This window comes from Microcaecilia unicolor, chromosome 1 (genome assembly GCF_901765095.1).
Source record: "Microcaecilia unicolor chromosome 1, aMicUni1.1, whole genome shotgun sequence".
Lineage (NCBI taxonomy): Eukaryota > Metazoa > Chordata > Amphibia > Gymnophiona > Siphonopidae > Microcaecilia > Microcaecilia unicolor.
In genome coordinates this window covers 205,524,671-205,544,487 of record NC_044031.1, presented here as the reverse complement: position 1 = coordinate 205,544,487, position 19,817 = coordinate 205,524,671, and the positions used below count along the sequence as shown (strand labels likewise).

The 19,817-nt window shown below is 43.2% G+C and overlaps 1 protein-coding gene across 1 annotated transcript in view; it reads left to right on the top strand.

Moving 5' to 3' along the window:
• The window catches only part of HECW1 (HECT, C2 and WW domain containing E3 ubiquitin protein ligase 1), a gene marked incomplete at its 5' end in the record, with an annotated part of 389,530 nt that overhangs the window by 69,096 nt on the left and 300,617 nt on the right, over positions 1–19,817 (top strand). Inside the window, one exon of the mRNA XM_030203827.1 lies at positions 5,579–5,673. Within this exon, the coding sequence (XP_030059687.1) occupies positions 5,579–5,673 (95 nt within the window). The remainder of the gene's footprint in view (positions 1–5,578; positions 5,674–19,817) is intronic.

Below are 19,817 nucleotides of genomic sequence, written 5' to 3'. Positions count from 1 at the left end.
TAATCTCCACTTCATGAGCAGCAGGGTTTTTGCAGTCTCCGGCATGAATTTTTGCCATTAAAAATGCTTCCCTCACAAAGAGTTTTTCTTTCATAACCTTTATGCTGTACAAACAAGCTTAGAGAGATCTTCAAAAATATACTTGTGAAATTTCTTTTGTTCTCTTGCTATCTTTCCCCAGAAATTATTAATATAACTGCCTAAGCAGAAAGAGGGATTCAGCAACTTGATTTTCTTTAATATATGATGCATATATCTGATTGGGCATTGGCAGCTATAAAGGCCAGGTTCTAGGATATTCAAAGCCTCTATGGAGACTTATATAGTGTTTTTCTTAATAATGTTTTATCTTTTATCTTTTAATAATCATGTTTATTCACCAGTATCACATTGACTGGGTACATTAGAAATATTACACCCGTCAACCCACTCTCACATTCCTCTTCTGTGACCCCTGATAAACATCATCCCACGAGTATTCGACAAGGTCCCCACCTTAGCCATTGAGGAGGTGACTTCGGGCTTCAGATATCAAAGAAGTCCAAAATGGTTCCCATATATCCTGGAATTTCTTGCCCGACACTGAGTTCATTTCCATGACCTACATCACTGCATGGCTGCTTGCTGTAGCAATAATGTCCTCCACTGACCCAGTGTTGGGGCTTCCACTATCATATAGTAGTACAATATACATTTCTTACACATTAATATTGAGTGATGGACAAAGCCCAGGTATCACTGAGGTGCTGGCAGGGCACAACCAACCTTACTAAATAAACCAAGAGCATATGGCCTCCTCCGCCATCACCAAAGGGAAGATACATTTGATACAACTGCCAACCAAAAGATTTGAATGGAGGGGCAGGTTCAGAACATATGACCCAAACTGGTGTGAGAGTGATCCCATTTCAGACAATTAGGTGTAGATCTGAACTTCGCCAAAAAGGCCCTATGCGGTGAGATATAGAGACATAAAAGGAATTTATAGTGCATCTCTCCATGTAAAGCATTATGTGTTAATGAGTCCTTAGCTAGTAGGCTACGTTAAATTGTTCCACTGTGAGTATGATCCCCAAATCTACCGCCTAGCTCATACCACCAGTATAACTTATGTCAGGCTCTTTGTCTTGTAAAAAAATTATGATAGCATTTCATAGGAATAGACTGCTGAGCATTCAACCAGTATATAGCCACCATTGGTTCATGTATCATCTTAGAAAGGACTACTGCTGGTAATGAGGACACAATGAGGGGCATTTTCTAAAGAAACATCTAAATCAGAATTTGGATGTTTTACAAAAATGTCCAAATTCTGAACAGAAAAGAAGGTCATTTTCAAAAAAGATGGATGTCTATCTTTTGTGTTCAAAAATACTATGGACGTCCTTTTTTTTTTTGGGGGGGGGGGGGTTCATTTTCAAACAAAAGACGTCCAAATACATAAAGAGGAAAGGTCCCACTGAACCTTCTTTCTGAGAAGTTCTGAGAGAATAGGACATTTCTCCTGTAAGTGAACACTACTTTGCTTTGTGCTTTGGGAACTTAAAGATTGGGGTTTAAAGGAGGAATTGTAGGTTAATGTTAGGCAAAATAAAAATATAAAAAGCAAATTTTAACAACTAATCTCCATAGGCTTTTCCACTTAGTTTTAAAAGCTTTGTACCACAGCATTAACAGATAGAATCTAACAGGCACTGCAGGATCTAGTTTAGTCTTCCCACCCACCCCTAGGACAACTCTTCAATTATAGTCAGTTATTTTAATTAAGGTAACAAGCAAGGAGTGCTCTTGCAGAGTTTTAAATACATTTCATTACCATCTAAGAAGGAAACACTAAATAAATCATACAATATACTATATAAACTAAAAGACACTTTTATATTAGGCTAATATCCTTAATACTGTAGCAAGTTTTAAATTATTGAAAAACTCAAAAACACCAAGATGGAGTCAGCAGTCCAGCAGCGAGAGGGGTGCTATCCAGTCTTTTGCATTGAGTGTCACATGTATGCTTATCTCCCAGTTGGTGAGATGTCATATGTGTGTACCCGATGCAAAGAGCTCCTAGCTCTTAGAGAACGTGTCCGTTCTCTTGAGGCTAGAGTAGCAGACTTGGTGGAGCTGAGGGAGACAGAGAGGTACATAGAGGAGACCTACAGGGATGTTGTAGAGAAGTCCCATCTCCAGTCTGGTAGCCCTTGTGCTACCTTGGAGAAGGGAGGTCTCCTAGAAGGAGAGCATCACCCTGGTGAAGTAGGAAATACTCCTGTAGCCAGGACCTGCCCACCAGGGGATGTACTATCCTCTCGCACCGAGGATATGTCTCCAAGTGCTGACCGGGAGGGAAAGGTTAGGACAGCCGTTGTAGTTGGTGATTCGATCATTAGGCATATAGATAGCTGGGTGGCTGGTGGACATCAGGATCACCTGGTGACTAGCCTGCCTGGTGCGAAGGTGGCGGACCTCACGCATCACCTAGATAGGATTTTAGATAGTGCTGGGGAGGAGTCAGCTGTCTTGGTACATGACATAGAAAAATGTGGGAGAGAGGTTCTGGAAGCCAAATTTAGGCTCTTAAGTAGAAAGCTCAAATCCAGATCCTCTAGGGTAGCATTTTCTGAAATGCTACCTGTTCCACGCGCAGGGCCAAAGAGACAGGCAGAGCTCCGGAGTCTCAATGCGTGGATGAGACGATGGTGTAGGGAGGAGGGTTTTAGATTTGTTAGGAACTGGGCAACATTCTGGGGAAGGGGGAGCCTATTCCGAAAGGATGGGCTCCATCTTAACCAGGGTGGGACCAGGCTGCTGGCATCGGTATTTAAAAAGGAGATAGAGCAGCTTTTACACTAGAAATGGGGGGAAAAATAATGTGCATAAAGAATGTGTACTAATTGAATTTATGCACCTAAAACCTCTGAATTAATGTATGTAAAGGTGATTCATACATATTAAAACTTTTGCATCTGTTAATCAAATTTTTCAGGGGCCCTTTTACAAAGGCGCAGGAGGGCTAATGTGCGGGTAGCACATGTCTAATCGGCACTACCGCCGTGGTACCTCTCCTCTCCCCTCTTTCTCTATTTCTGTGCATGGCACTCTTATTCTCCCTGTCTCATCAGCACGAAACCTTGGGGTCATCTTTGACTCCTCTCTCTCCTTCTCTGCTCATATTCAACAGATTGCCAAAACCTGTCGTTTCTTTCTCTATAACATTAGCAAAATCCGTCCCTTCATCTCTGAGCACTCTGCCAGAACCCTTATCCACACTCTTATCACCTCTTGTCTTGATTATTGTAACCTGCTTCTCACCGGCCTCCCTCTCAGCCATCTCTCTTATTTTGCTGTGTCAGTCTATATTCAGCTGGCATGATATGTTTTGAGAAGTCTCTGCTCCAGGGCTTTCAGCTCTATTTCATGGTTCATTTTAAACCCAGTCATCTGCTTACTCCGTGAGATCTGCAAAATAAAATGGTGTCAGTGTTTTAATCTTGAAGACTGATAAAAGTGTGTGGCCCATAGACAATCAATCATAATTCAAAATCATCCTATCACTTGCGTTCAGGTTACATAAGAGAGGGGCAATCAAATTCCATTTTCAAATCATTTGTAATCACAGTAACAAGTTTAAATATCAAAAATTGGTTCTTTTATTGGCATCCACTCACATGAATATGATAAAAGTATACAAGATCACTTGAAGGGCTTGTAGAAAATCATATAGTCCTTCGAGTGATGTTGTATTCTTTTATCATATCTATGTGAGCGGATGCAGTAACAGAACTTCTTTTTTGAAGACACCTTTGGCTACACTCTGGTCTCCTTGGACATCTCCATTGTCTTGTGTTGCACTTTGAGGTGTGGAATTGTGTCCTTCGTTTCTGTTAGTCTTGTGGTACTAACACTAAAGGTCAGCCTTCCATATGGAGACCAGCTCTAGAATCTTTGGTTGTCATTTTACAGCTGAAGCTTCCAGGGGCAGGAGCAAATAGGGTTCACTCCTACTCAACCTACTCCATTAGACCACCAGGGAGCTAAAGGTAGGCCTTCAGGTAGGTGGATGAGTGGGGGGGGGGGGGGGGTTGGCAGAGGTATTTGCTATCGGTAGGATGGGGGGAGATTCGGAGGTAGGTTCTTCTCTCAGGAAGGATCGGAATTGGGGAAGAAGAAAGAAAATGACTCCTTATATGAGTTTTAGCCAATATTCAATCAGGACCTACATAAGTCTCTTATGCAGATTGTAGCTGAAATATTGGCCAGGACCCACTTAAGCCCTGGTGTCAGCACATATCAAGTGCTTGGACACAACCCAATATTGAGTATCTGGGTCTACTGTAGCTGGCAATAGTCAGCTCATGAAAAATGCTGACTGCCACTGGCTGAATATTGACCGCTTAGGGTGTATATAATTTTGTGGTTGTATTGTGTGTTGGTTTCTGGACTGCATGATATTATTGGTTACTGGAATTTAAGGTAGACTTTTTATGTCATGAGCCTTTTGGATGAAAGAATAATAAATTGAACAAATAAATGGTGGAAAACTATTTGAAAGCATTTTTTCCTTATAATTTACTTTTATTTATCTGTTTTTGAGGGGAAGAGGTTTGTCTTCCATTTTTTGTTGTTATTTCTTTGGGGGGTTTTTTGTATGCTTTTTTTCTTTCTCCAGCTTCCTTTCATCATTTTCTCTTCCCCCTCTCCCAGCTCTATTTTTCTTTTCCCCTTCCTTCTAGCCTCTTTTACCCACTTCTTTCCTTCAATGACTCCTCTTTCTCCTTTCAGCCTTTCCTCTACACCCCAGAGGGTATCCCTGGGCCCCAGCTTTGCCAATGGCTCCTCTTGGTGTCTTCTCTGGCTGTGGGTTGTGGTGGCTGTGGTAATATTTCCTCTTACATTAGGCCTCAGCAGTGGCTCCTGTTAGGCCAAACCTCCTCACTGAAAATTGCATTTGACAAACACAACAAGGGAGAACAAAAAAGCAAGTGGTTAGTTATTTGTCTCCATTTGCTATAACAGCAATATCCTCCATTTTATTGCCTCATCTGTTTCACTGCCCAGGTGGTATTAAAGCTGTCTTCTGCTGAGATGTAAAGATTCCTGCGGAGAAAATTACACAGACGCAATTCAATCTGGGCTTTTTGTTCTGTGACAGTACAAGCTCATGTAGCCTGATTATGTAGAAACAGAAACAGCCACAATACAGCTTCAGACATGATAGCTGTACAGTTTAACTAATCTGATTTGCAAATCAAGACATCACGATTGTCCAGAGATGGTTGAGGCTCATTAAACCTTAATGCTTGCCATGTAAGGAATAACTTTAGCAAGTCATCTCATGGGCATTTTACTGCCAATATAAAAAAAGGAATATAAATCCATATACTGGGACTATAGTGCAGCAAACTGTAATATACCAATTTCCCCAAACTTAGTGTAATGAAACGTTCCAGAAGTCTCCTTGCCTCCTGAAGCATTTCAGTGCCATAGGTGCTGAAAGAGATGCTAAAGAGAAGAATCTTGCTTAAGTGGAACATAGGTTTTTAAGGAATCATTTTCTTTCTCTCTCTTTTTATTTTTTCAGCTGAAACAAAAATATGTTTCAAGTATTACCATGGAGTGAGTGGAGCTCTTCGTGCTACAACTCCCAGCATCACTGTGAAAAACCCATCTGCTCCAGTAAGTTATAATTCCAATTGAATAATTTTTTTTATATACTTAGTTATCCAGTGTACAATGGGGAGGGGTTTCCTTTGAGGTTAAGCTCATTGTATTAAAGCAATTACAGTAGTTGCTAGAAGAGAATTGCTTAGCAAGTAACAAAATATTGCTTGTAACTATGATCCTCCTAGTTCCTGTTGGAGATAAGATCATACCTGTGGCAATTGTGTTAAATCTGAGTCTGCCCCCATCATGCTTCTGTTCACAAAGAAATGGTCTAGCCCTGACAGTAAGGGACCTATTTACTAAGCAGCGTTATCAAATATTGTGCCATTTAAAGCTTGCTACAGTTAATGTGGGTGCCAAATTACCAGTTAATGCAGTGCATTGACTGCTTGTGCTAATGTCCACATTAACAGCTAATGCAAAAGAAGGCAGAAAATGAGTGGGGACTGCACCATATAGATAACATAGAGGTAGTTGCAGCACATTAAGAAGGTCATTTTATAGACCGTTTTTGTGCTTAAAATGCTGTTTTAGTTGTGTAAATGGACTCTTATATAATTAGGCCAAGCCTAGCGGTGTACACGGTGCAACTCAGCATGTACATTTACAATAGGCATTCACAGGGGTGGAGTGTGGGCGGGGCATGTGTGGTCTCAGTTTATGCACATATTTTGTAAAAGATGCTTCTGCATGTGTAAAGTGCACTCTAACATTTACTCCTGCTCTTGAGTGATGTGGAGGGGTATTTTTGATATGATGTTTAAATCTGACTTTGGACATTTTGCTGAAAGCATCCAAAAATCTAGTAGTGAAAATGATAGTTTTCAAACTAAAAAAATCTACCTTTTTTTCTTTGAAAATGACCGTTTTCTAGATGATGCTGTGCTTAGTACATGTATCTTTTTGGACCATTCCCCCCCCCCACCCAAAAAAAAAAACTAATCCAAGTGAAAAAAAAAAAAGCACAAAATCAAGCCGCTGGGATGTATGAGAGCCAGCATTCTTAGTAGACTGGCCAAACACATATCCCAGCAGTGCAGTGGGCTTCATATAAAAGGTCCTAGGTACAGATCTCACCATTACCCCCTTCTATTATATGATGAACCCTTCAAAACTCATGAAAAACCTACTGTACCCAACTATCCACCACTACAATTGCCCTTATGCTGCAGGTGTCACCTATAAGTGGGTATAGTAGGTTTTTTTTTGGGGGGGGGGGAGGGCTGATACTTTCCACCACAAGTGTAATAGTTAGAGTGGATTATGGGCCTGGGTCACCTTTTCTACAGTGCACCGCACCCATCACTAGGCCATTCCAGGAACTTGCTTTCTGCTCTAATAGGACTGGCCATAACAGCTGAAGCTGTCATAGAGGTTGGTATGTACTGTTTCATTTACATTTTTGCAGGGTGAGAGGGTGTCAGTGATCACTGAAAGAGTAAGGGGTTCTTATTCCTTTATTCCTGCAGTGGTCATCTAGTCATTTAAGCATTTAGGGCACTTTTTTGTGGCCTATTCATTAATAAAACAGGTCTAGAGCAAAACCTCCAACTTATAGCCCTGGCCATATGGCAGAAAAATGTCCAGTGTTAGGAACGCCAAAATCCCGCCCTTAACACACCCCTGACATGCCCTTTTGTGATTTGAACACACTTCTGATGGACTTCAGAGAAAAAAAAAATCTAAAAACTGGTTTTGAAAATACCAGTTTGGATGTTTTTATGAGAAAAACATCCAAATGCTGATTTATGCCAATTTTTGGATGTTTTTCTCTTTTGAAATTGAGCCTCATAATGCCTGGGTCTTAAATGTTGGTGATGCACTTGCACTAATATTTACAGTTCTACATGGTGTCAATAAAAAACAGGACCCCAATATTTTTCCAAATAATCCAAAAACAAATATATTATTATTAAAAAATTACTACTATTATTGACAGGTGTTACTACAAAATGCTGTAAAAACTGGATGATCCCTGCTTTCAAAATGACATCATTCAGGAAGTGACAATTAAGTTCCATTTTAGCAAAATAGCATTTAGCGAAGAAGATAAAGTTGTGATTACATTTTTGTGACAAAATAAGGCATATGGTGCAAAGTGTTTGCTAAGGGAGTTTCCTAATAAATGTTGGGCTAATGTATTTTCAAAGGGCCCTGTTTACTAAGCCACAGTAGAGGCGCGTTAGTGCTTTTAGTTTGTCACCAGTCAGGCTCCTTCTCTCTACTGCGGGCAGCCCGCCTCTCTGATGTAATTTCCTATTTTCTCGGAGGTGGGCCACCTGCAGTAGAGAGAAGGGGCTGGGACCCGGGGCAGGGCAGCCTATGGGATTGGCTTCCGCTGCCTTCTTTTGAAAAACAAGAAAAGAAAAGAAAAAGGTAATTTCGGGGAAGGAGGTTGGGGAGAGAAGGGTGGGAGGGCATTGCTGCCTCACAAGAGTGCCACCTGAGGCCCCCACCTCAGGTGACCTAACAGTAGGGCCACCATTGGCCACAGTTATGTCAGGTCTATGGCTGGTGTAACTGCAGGCATCTAAAGTTTAGATGCCCCAATACTGGGTTGCTCTAGTATTCTATCATGAAATCCAAGCGGCTAGATGCCATTATAGAACAGACTTTCACTGGGCAGCATCAGGGCACCGGCCTATAGAATTACTCCCTTAGGGTCACTTTATTAAGGAGTGGTAAAAATAGCTAACCCCGGTGCAGGTCTCTCACGTGCACTAAGGCCTCTTTTAGTTCTGCCGTGAAACGGCCAATTTTCCTATTTCTACAATAATGGCCATGTGCTAATTTTCCCATTACTATATGGCCATTACCATGTGAGCTCTTATTGGCACCTGTTGTGTAGGTGGTAAAGGCTCTTGCGCTAATCGGTTAGCGCACGGCATGCAATGTAACTGCACTAATCGATTAACACAGAACATGGCTACTGTCCTCCCCTAGATCTGATCCCAGTGCTAAACAAATGAAAACTATTTTATAGCACGTGGGTAGCACACACACTTGCAAAAACTACCATGGGACACCTGAGCAAACCCAGTGGTAGTGCATTTTAACCTACAATAAGCACGTGCTAGTGCTTACCACAGCTTAGTAAAAGGACCCCTTAATGCAGAGATTTGGCAGTTATCACTTGATAATTTTGGCCATTATCAGCAGCAACTTTAAAACCTTACTGCAGTTTAGTAAATATTCCATAAATGTGATTATATGTCGCTTAAATGTATTTCAGGGAGTAAAGGTACAAAAGATTTTTCTTTGGCATTCTCTGAAGACCAAAAGCTAATGTCATAAGCAGTGATTGAGAGATCATAACCTGGAATTGACAATGATATACTGAGTATCATAACGTACAAAAGAAACCAATTGTCTCCCTGATAATAGCTGCGAGAATGTTACATTGTCCTAAATGAAGTGAAATATGTGAGGTGAAGCATGCAAACAGTCCTTTAATTATAACTTTTAAATGAAAGGCTGTAAGATTTTGCAATAGTTTTTCACTTTGAATATGAATTGTGCAGTTGTCATTTTGGTGCAGAGGGTATGTTAAACTGTTCCAGTGTGAAATGCTTCTGTATTTTCTCATTCAGCTGTGATTCACAAAGGTTTTTCTCCCATTTTGTTCTGTGAGAACAAACCTTTAATATCGGGCCTATACAGGGGCATAATCGAATTGGGCGCCCATGTTTTGCTGAGGACATCCTCGCAGGACGTCCCCGTGAAGGGGCGGGGAAACCCGTATTATTGAAACAAGATGGGCGGCTATCTTTCGTTTTGATAATACGGTCAGGGGCGCCCAAATCTCAACATTTAGGTTGTCCTTAGAGATGTTCGTCCCCGGTTTTCAGCGATAATGGAAACTGAGGACGCCCATCTCAGAAACAACCAAATCCAAGCCATTTGGTCGTGGGAGGAGCCAGCATTCATAGTGCACTGGTCCCCCTCACATGCCAGGACACCAACTGGGCACCCTAGGGGGCACTGCAGTGGACTTCACAAATTGCTCCCAGGTGCATAGCTCCCTTACCTTAGGTGCTGAGCCCCCCAAAACCCACTACCCACAACTGTACAACACTACCATAGACCTAGGGGGTGAAGGGGGGCACCTACATGTGGGTACAGTGGGTCTGTGGTGGGTTTTGAAGGGCTCACATTTACCACCACAAGTGTAAGAGGTAGGGAGGGATGGGCCTGGGTCCGCCTGCCTGAAGTGCACTGCACCCACTAAAACTGCTCCAGGGACCTGCATACTGCTGTCAGGGAGCTGTGTATGACATTTGAGGCTGGCATAGAGGCTGGCAAAAAATATTTTTAAAGTTTTTTTTAAGGTGGGATGGGGTTAGTGACCACTGGGGGAGTAAGGGGAGGTCATCCCCGATTCCCTCCGGTGGTCATCTGGTCAGTTCGGGCACCTTTTTGAGGTTTAGTCGCAAGAAAAAGTGGACCAAGTAAAGTTGGCCAAGTGCTCGTCAGGGACGCCCTTCTTTTTTCCATTATCGGCCGAGGACGCCCATGTGTTAAGTATGCCCCAGTCCCGCCTTCAGTATACTTCCGACATGCCCCCGTGAACTTTGGTCGTCCCCACGACGGAAAGCAGTTAAGGACGCCCAAAATCATCTTTTGATTATGCCGATTTGGGCGACTCTGGGAGAAGGACGCCCATCTCCCGATTTGTGTCGAAAGATATTGAGGCTTTACAGTTAACAAGTCTTAAGAGGCTTGACATTCCTGACAGTGCAAAATAAAGTCAACAAATGTAAATTCTCAACACAGGCATAATTCAATCACTAAAATGAAAATAAAATCTTCCTGCCTTTGTGGTCTGGTAATTTTATTATTACAGTCGTCTTGTTCCCAATCTTTGGTTCTGCTTTCCTCTGTCCGTGCCCTTTTTCATTTCCATTTGGAATTTATTCTCTCACCTCTACCCTGCACTGTATCTCATCTCCTCACCAGTTCCAGCTCCATCCCTGTCTCTCCATTCTTCTCTTACCTCCACGCCATGCTTTTAATCTCTTACTTTCCACCCCACTCATATTGCCTCTCTTTCACCACCTTTATAACCCCATTTCCACCCTCACTCAACCCCTTCAGAGATCCCCCCCTTCCTAGGGTTACCATATGGCTCCAGAAAAAGGAGGACAGATTGAGCCAGTCTGGGTTTTACGTCCATTGCTTTCAACTGAAGCAAAACCCGGACTGGATCAATGTGTCCTCCTTTTTCTGGAGCCATATGGTAACACTACCCCTTCCTCTAATACCCCTTCTCAGGACTCCCATCCCTTTTCAATGCTTCTCATCCTCTCTCCAGTCTACCAGGTCATTCACATTATGTCTCAGCCTTCCCTCCACAGTTCCCCTCTCTTACCCCCTCCCACATTTCACACCCTCACTCATTCTCCCAAATCATCAACATACCCTCACTGTTACCTACTAATTGTATGATCCTCACTATCCCCTCAAAAGTCTCTCTCCATCTCTTCCATCCATAGTCCCCCCCCCCCCCCACAAACACTCCCCAACTCAATCCCCACTTCCCAGTCATCATCTGCTCTGTTCTCCTAACCCTGAGTCCCATCTTTGGCTCTTTCCAGAGACTCCATGTCCACCATTATTCCCTCTGTGTCCTGTCTAGCACCTTCCCACTTTTCCCCATCCCTCCCCCTGTGTCCCTGCCCCTTCTAGTGTCCCGTTTTTTTCCCCTCATCCAAGGACAAGCATCTTCTCTTTTCATCTTTGGATCCAGCGTCTTTCCCACTCTATCCTCTGCTCAGCTACCTCCCCCTCCACAGCATCTCTCTCTCCTCCATTACTCCAGCCTCTCTCCCACTCTTTCTCACTACTTTATCCAATCTCCCTCTCTTCTGTCCGGATCACCTCCCCCTCCCCAGCATCTTTCTCACTCCCTGCCTCGTAGTCAGACGTCTTTGTTTCTCTGTCTGCTATGGTCAGCTCAGCTGATGGGCAGTATTTTTCTCCTCTTCCCCCCCCCCCCCAAGTCAGGCATCTTGCCCCTCCCCCCTCGAACCAGCATCTTCCACCCTTGCCTGCCCCCCTGAACCAACATCTTCCACCCGCACCCACTCCCCCAGGTCTAGCAACTGTTTTTATGCCATTCCTTCTCCCCCGCTGGGACAGGAAGTTGCGTCAGATGAGGTGGGAGCTGCAGAAAGAAAGCTTCCGGGATCGGCCTGTTTCCTTGATCGCTGGCACTGCTGGCACTGAATGAGAAGGTTGAAAGAGCATCAGGGGAGGAGGAAAGGAATAAAAATAGATTCTGGTCCTTAGGGGGTGGGGGTCCTGGGTGGAAATGCAGGTTTGGGCAGGTGGTGGAGGGCATGGGTGGAAGATGCAACTTGTATCTCTGTGGAGGGGATCCTCGTGGCACACCTAGGGGGCAGCTGCAGCACACCAGTTGAAAAACGCTGCAATAAACATTCTACTAAAACAGCTTTAACATATCTTTACAGAAAAAATGAACATGCACTTTAATATTTCGCTTACAAAGTGATGAATTAGAACTTAGTACCGTCATGGAAGGAATATCAATAGTAGCATGACCATGTTACTTTCTGAGGGGAAGATAGTGTGATCAGACTAAACTAAACATGCTCAGTCCCCGTCCCCCCCCCCCCCCCCCCCCCCCCCGTCTTCCTGCTTGCCTTCAAAGTGTATGCAAGTAAACCAGGCACAGAGGAGTTGTTTGTCAGTGCCAGGGGAAGAAGTGAGAGAGTGATTACACTCCAGGAGAGCAGAATTCCCTGACATAATTGCATGTATAGAACCATCTATCTTCTGTCACTGTGTCAGTAAAGATCTTCAGAAAGGTGTCAAAGAGTATGGCTGAGGACAGAAGAGAGCATGCCGCATGGTGTCCCAGGGAGAAATCTGGCTGCCTTGTTTCAGAGGGGCATTAGTATCATACCATTTCCCCACTATGCCCCCTCTCTGCAGTGTAACACACAGAGGGGCATAATCGAACGCGAACGCCCATCTCCATGGGTTTCTAAGTCCGAGAACGGGTATGTGAAGGGGCGGGACAGACTGTATTTTCGAAAAAAAAAAATGGGTGTCCATCTTTTTTTTCGATAATACGGTTTGTGCCAGGCAAATGCATCGGATTTGTGCGGATTTGAGCTGGCATACAGGCTGGAAAAAAAGTTGTTAAAGTTGGGGTTTTTTTGGTGGGAGCGGGCTAGTGACCACTGGGGGAGTCAGGGGTGGTCATCCCCGATTCCCTCCAGTGGTCATCTGGTCATTTAGGGCACGTTTTTGGGACTTGTTCGTGGAAAAAAAGGGTCCAAAAAAAGTGACCCAAATTCGCGCTAAAAACGCCTTTCTTTTTTCGATTATCAGTCGAAGGCGCCCATCTCTCCTCAGCCAATAAACACGCCCCAGTCCTGCCTTCACCATGCCTCTGAAACGCCCCCGTCAACTTTGCCCACTTCCGCGACAGATTGCAGTTGAAGACGCCCAAAATCGGCTTTCGATTATACCGATTTGGGTGCCTTTGCAAGATGGCGCCCATCTCCCGATTTGGGTCGAAATATGGGCGCCCATCACTTTCGAAAATAAGGCTGACAGTCTGTTAGTGCCTCAGTGTTCACAAATATAAGATCTGTGGTCAGACTAATCCAATGGATCAGCTCATAGAAGCTTTTCAAGTTTATATTGCAGTTTACTCTCAAGCCTCTGAATGTCTGTAATGGTCTTTTGCCACACGAACAATGTTGTGACAGCAAAGACCTTTCTGGTCTGAAAACATACTGCTTAGAAATGTATTTACCTTATATAAATAAGTTTTTTTTTTTTTTTGGGGGGGGGGGTTCATTTTTTAAATGTTAAATGTTAAAGTATGTGCAGTGCATATATCTCTTTCTGAAATTCTTTCATTCATCTTCCACCCCCACCCCCACATCTCTCTGTTCTGCTACTGTATTGTAAAAACTCTGTTTGTATAGTTGTACGAAGTTTGCTGAGATTCACTATGTACCAGAGCCCCAAGTTCAAGAAAACATAAACTCCAGTGGTAAAAGGAAATGTTTGTCCCCTGGAAAAGCCCATTGAACTACCAAGAGGTGACTAATTAGTGATCATATATAAGGAGAGCCAAGTAGACACACACCCTTGCTGGACCTATCCTGCATGTGCTACTATCCAACTCCCCTTTACTGTCTAATAGAGCTTCATATCCTATTGTGCTTTGTTCCTAGTTCCTGTACCATGCCTGGTTTCTGCTCCATCCCCAATTCCTGCTCCATGCCTGCATTACTCTACCCTGATTTTGGCCTAGCCACTTCATCTATGCTTTTGCCCAGTAGGTCCTGGCAATTTGATGGGGGGGGGGGGGGAGATTTTAAGGATAGGGGAGAGCCACTGGCAAGTCACTTGTCCCTTGTCAGAACTCCCTTGGAAGAAAGCCCCCTGCTTTTGTGCTTAGGAGGTAAGTTAGGACTGGCCCCTCTTCAAAAATGGCTGTTCATTGACAGACCTTTAAACTCCAGCAGTGCTCACTGGCCAGGGCAATCACAGCAATGATCCTGAAAATCTGGCCACTACCCGAACTCTCATCCACTCTCTCATTACCTCTCGCCTTGACTACTGCAACCTACTCCTTGCTGGCCTCCCACTTAGCTATCTATCCCCCCTTCAGTCCATTCAGAACTCTGCTGCACGTCTTATCTTTCACCTGGACCGATATACTCATATCACCCCTCTCCTCAAGTCACTGCACTGGCTTCCAATTAGGTACCGCATACAGTTCAAGCTTCTCCTACTTACCTACAAATGCACTCGATCTGCAGCCCCTCCCTACCTCTCTACCCTCATCTCCCCCTACGTTCCTACCTGTAGCCTCCGCTCTCAAGAAAAATCCCTCATTTCAGTACCCTTCTCCACCACCGCCAACTCCAGGCTCCGCCCTTTCTGCCTTGCCTCACCCCATGCTTGGAATAAACTCCCTGAGCCCATTCGCCAGGCCCCCTCCCTGCCCATCTTCAAATCCTTGCTCAAAGCCCACCTCTTCAATGTCGCTTTCAGCACCTAACCACCATACTTCTATTCAAGAAATCTAGACTGCCCCAACTTGACATTTCATCCTTTAGATTGTAAGCTCCTTTGAGCAGGGACTGTCCTTCCTTGTTAAACTGTACAGCGCTGCGTAACCCTAGTAGCGCTCTAGAAATGTTAAGTAGTAGTAGTATCTTAGAATGGGTCCATTTCTACACCATTTTGAAACCTCTGTTTCTTCTACATTGTGAGCCTCTACAATGCTTGTAGAGCCTCTGTGATGTGTGACTACTTTGTGTGAGAAAGCATATTTGTAACATGAATATAAGTGTATGTACATGTGTTTATAAGAATTCTTTATTAAAAAAAAAAAGGTGTGTTAGCAGTCTTTTGTTATAAAAAATGTATTCACCCCCAAAGTCCTCTGTTTGAAGTTAATTGAACTCTCTCAATACAAAGCTCATTAAGAAATTATCACCCAGTCAAGGCTGACTCAAGGGTATCTGATGCCTTAGATGAATCTTCTGCCATGCTATCATCCCCCCTTTTGCCTTTGTGAATGGCTCAAGGCCCTATTCCCTGTAGTCTAGCATCTCTCCCTACCTACCTACCTACCTACCGACATTGTTCCTTTTAAGCCGGGGGGGGGGGGGGGTCTCCTCCCAGTCCTGGAGAAACAGCCAGCCTGTCAGGTTTTCAAGATAATCACAGTGAATATGCATCTAACACATTTGTATTTACTCTTTCCATTGTATGCAAATTTATGTCATTGATATTTATTGTGGATATCCTGAAAACCTGACTGGCTGGGTATGTCCCAAGGACTGAGTTATGAACCACTGATCTAAGGTGAACAAGAGTCCTCCATCTGCAGTCCTGCCAATGGAGGGTGCTGTTTCACTATCTCATTTTAATAGCGAGGGACAGGCTTCAGAAGCTTTGTAATTCAGCTGAATGCTGGGGTTTTTTGTTCTTTTGTAACCTGTGGTTAAAAATATGTTTATTTAAATTTACCTGGGCTAAGGAATGCCTGGGGAGGTTTGTCATGGAGATCGCTTTCCTGTCACAATCTGCGGGTTTCCGGACCGCCCCGAAGGTATGGAGAGCTGGCGGGGGCATTTAGAAAAGCCCTTGGTGGTGCTGGGCTATGGTATGCCCTGGGAATCACTGCTTGGGCATGCAAAGCCGCTGCAATGCACAGTGTCATCATCTATGATGTCATGTGCATATGCGCCATTATTTAAAGAGTCCGGATGGCTCTGCAGTTATTCCGGAGCCCGTGAAACGCTGTACCACCAATGTTTTTTTAATATAATGTGGGGAACACCAATTTTGACCCATAAAGGGTCTGCTTTATGAAAATTTGGATTGTGCCTCAATCAGTGCAATTGCACAATTGTCCATGCGCAAATGGCGCATTTATAATTAAATTCAGCCCCTATGGTTGCTGGGAAGGTGAGGGGAGCCAGAAAGCCCACAAATAAACACAAAATGGTGCAGATTTGTGTGCATGCGTTGTGGGGACTAAGGAGACTAGCACTGACACCTGCAATTTAAATTCAATATTTAAATAAATTTTTAAGTGTCTGGAAATTTTCCAAATAAAGAATTTAGGTGTGGGAAACTTGTAGGTATGTGCTATGATGTTATCTGAGCTCCATTCAAATACAAATGAATGCAACTTTAGAGAGTTCTATTGGGAAGTTTATGGGGTATGTAAAAATGCAGATTTTTACATAAAACTGCTTAAAGGTTTTATGAGTGGTTAAAGTATTAAAATGAGGGTTATTAATAGTGGAATTTTAATGTTTTTGAAAGAGCTGTGCAGGGATCTGTTCAGGCAGGCTGTCTCTATAGAAGCTTATGGCATAAATCTGATTGGCTGCCAAGCTCATAGCCAGAACCTGTTTCTAAGGGGAAGTTTAGAACAGGAAAGAAGAAAGGTGTTCAGTGATTGCTGTCTGTGTAGGGTTACCATATGTCTGGATTTACCCGGACATGTCCTCTTTTTGAGGACATGTCCGGGCAACCGGGCGGGTTTTGCCAATCTGCCCATTTGTCCGGATTTCTGGATGAACGGGCAGGCTGGCGGGCGGGCCATCCTATGCTAGCCTCCCGGCCCTCCCCTCCCCTTACTTACTACTCTACTGCCCTGATGGTCTAGTGACCACTTCCGCCTTCGGGGCAGGAAAGAGCCCCCTCTTTCCTGCCCGGAGCGCTGCCCTGCATTCTTGTGCTGATCTCGGCGCTGATTCAAAATGGCCGCCGAGAGTTGAAGCGACCTTGTGAGACTTCAACTCTCGGTGGCTATTTTGAATCGGCGCCGAGATCAGCAACAGGATGCAGGGCAGCGCTCCAGGCAGCAAAGAGGGGGCTCTTTCCTGCCCCGAAGAGGTCACTAGACCACCAGGGCAGTAGAGTAAGGGAAGGGAAGGGGGGTGATGTGGAGGGGGGTAATGGGGTGTGTGTGACAGGGGGGAGGGGAATATGTGACAGGGGGCGATACGAGGGTGTGACAGGGGGCGGAGTGAGGGTGTGAAAGGGGGGCGAGTGGGCCGGGTGTGAAAGGGGGTGGGGTGTGGGGGCGGGGCATGTGTCCTCTTTTTGGGGGGACCAAATTTGGTAACCCTATGTCTGCGTGACTAGTGTGAGGAAATTTAGACAGAAGTAAATTTGAAAGTTATATAGAATTAAAAGCCAAGAAAAGTGTGTGTGTGTATTTGATAAAAGTCTTTATAAAAGATTGTTCTCTCAGATCTGAGAGTAAGCTTTTGGATACATTTTTGAGAATTTAGTATAGGTTACTTAAACTTCCTCTGAATTAAAGAGAGAAGAATATTCTGGTTTCTGAGGAGTTATAAAAAGACTGAAGTTTGTCAGTGTAAAAAAAAAATGAACTGACATTTTAAAATAGGAAGTCAGCACCAAAACATTGAAAGTATTTCAGGATTTTGATTCATTCAACAAAAATCCATTTCATAGAAAGTAAATATAATTTTTAGAAAATTTTCGGAAATAATTCATAAATAAAATATAATCTGAGGTGAGGGCACCTAGGAGTCAGAGAACTACAGTTTGTGACTGAACTCGAGTCAGAAGTTTGAATAGAATACTCTTCTGTGAATATATTGTTAATTAATTATTTCTCTATTACAGTAATCCCAGGGAAATATTATTAACCAGTTTTGATTATTTTGTTACCTTCTGGTTAAACTTTAGTGAAGATGTGGCGAGTGTGAAAGCTGAATGAGAAGAATTTCTCTAAATAATCCAGTTCAACAGAAGATGGATGAATAGATTAAAAATAGGGACTTTAAGAAAAGGGCAGTACAGGAAAAATAGTTGAGGGATTGATAAAATTAGTTTATTTTTGAAAGTAAGATTTTACAGAGTGCAGTAATCCAGATCCTGACAGGAACTCAATGTTAATTTACACACACACATAGATAAGAAGATAGCTTTCTTATTTTTATTTTCTGTAAAATAGTCACAGGTACTGAAGATCATCACCTGAAAAACAAAGAAGAAGAAAGGCCAGCACCACAGCACCAACATTTAAAAGAAATTAAGAAGTTGAAAGTCAGATACGTTTTTGTTCCAGTACTGCACATATAACATCACATTTTAAGACTGAACTAAGTACATTAAAAAAGAAAAAGTTATTTATTGAGCAAAAAGTTCAGAGATCTAATAAAGGACATACTCAGGGCCCTGTTTACTAAGTCGCATTTGGGTGTCTCTAGCGTTAGCACACGCTAATTTTTAGCGTGCGCTAAAAACACTAGCACACCTTAGTAAGCAGGGCCCTCGGTTAAGGAAGAGGGTTTATTTCGGATTCTTACCAGTATTTATTCACCTGAAAAGTAAAGAGTATAAGAAAATAGCTGCTCAAAGTCATAAGTGCATAAGTATTACCATACTGGGAAAGACCAAAGGTCCCTCAAGCCCAGCATCCTGTTTCCAACAGTGGTCAATCCAGGTCACAAATACCTGGCAAGATCCCAAAAAGGTACAAAACATTTTGTACTGCTTATCCCAGAAATAGTGGATTTTCCCCCAAGTCCATTTAATAATGGTCTATGGACTTTTCCTTTAGGAAGTCGTCCAAACCTTTTTAAACTCCGCTAAGCCTTTGCCACATTCTCTGGCAACGAATTCCAGAGTTTAATTACACATTGAGTGAAGAAAACTTTTCTCCGATTCGTTTTAAATTTACTACATTGTAGCTTCATCGCATGACCCCTAGTCCTAGTATTTTTGGAAAGTGTAAACAGACTCTTCACATCTACCCGTTCAACTCCACTCATTATTTTATAGACCTCTATCACATCTCCTCTCAGCCGCCTTTTCTCCAAGCCGAAGAGCCCTAGCCGCTTTAGCCTTTCCTCATAAGGAAGTCGTCCCATCCCCTTTATCATTTTCGTCGCCCTTCTCTGCACCTTTTCTAATTCCAATATATCTTTTTTGAGATGCAGCAACCAGAACTGAACACAATATTCGAGGTGCAGTCGCACCATGGAGCGATACAAAGGCATTATAACATCCTCATTTTTGTTTTCCATTCCTTTCCTAATAATACCTAACATGCTATTTGCTTTCTTAGCTGCAGCAGCACACTGAGCAGAAGATTTCAACATATCATCAACAACGACACCTAGATACCTTTCTTGATCTGTGACTCCTAATGTGGAACCTTGCATGACGTAGCTATAATTCGGGTTCCTCTTTCCCACATGCATCACTTTGCACTTGCTCACATTAAACGACATCTGCCATTTAGACGCCCAGTCTCCCAGTCTCGTAAGGTCCTCTTGTAATTTTTCACAATCCTCCCGCGATTTAACGACTTTGAATAACTTTAATTACCTCACTAGTTACTCCCATCTCTAGGTCATTTATAAATATGTTAAAAATCAGCGGTTCCAGCACAGCCCCCTGGGGAACCCCAATAACTACCCTTTTCCATTGAGAATACTGACCATTTAACCCTGTTCTCTGTTTTCTATCTTTAAACCAGTTTTTAATCCACAATAGAACACTACCTCCTATCTCATGACTCTCCAATTTCCTTTGGAGTCTTTCATGGGGTACTTTTTAGGCTTTGCAAAACATAGGGGTCCTTTTACTAGGGTGCGCTAACAGATTTA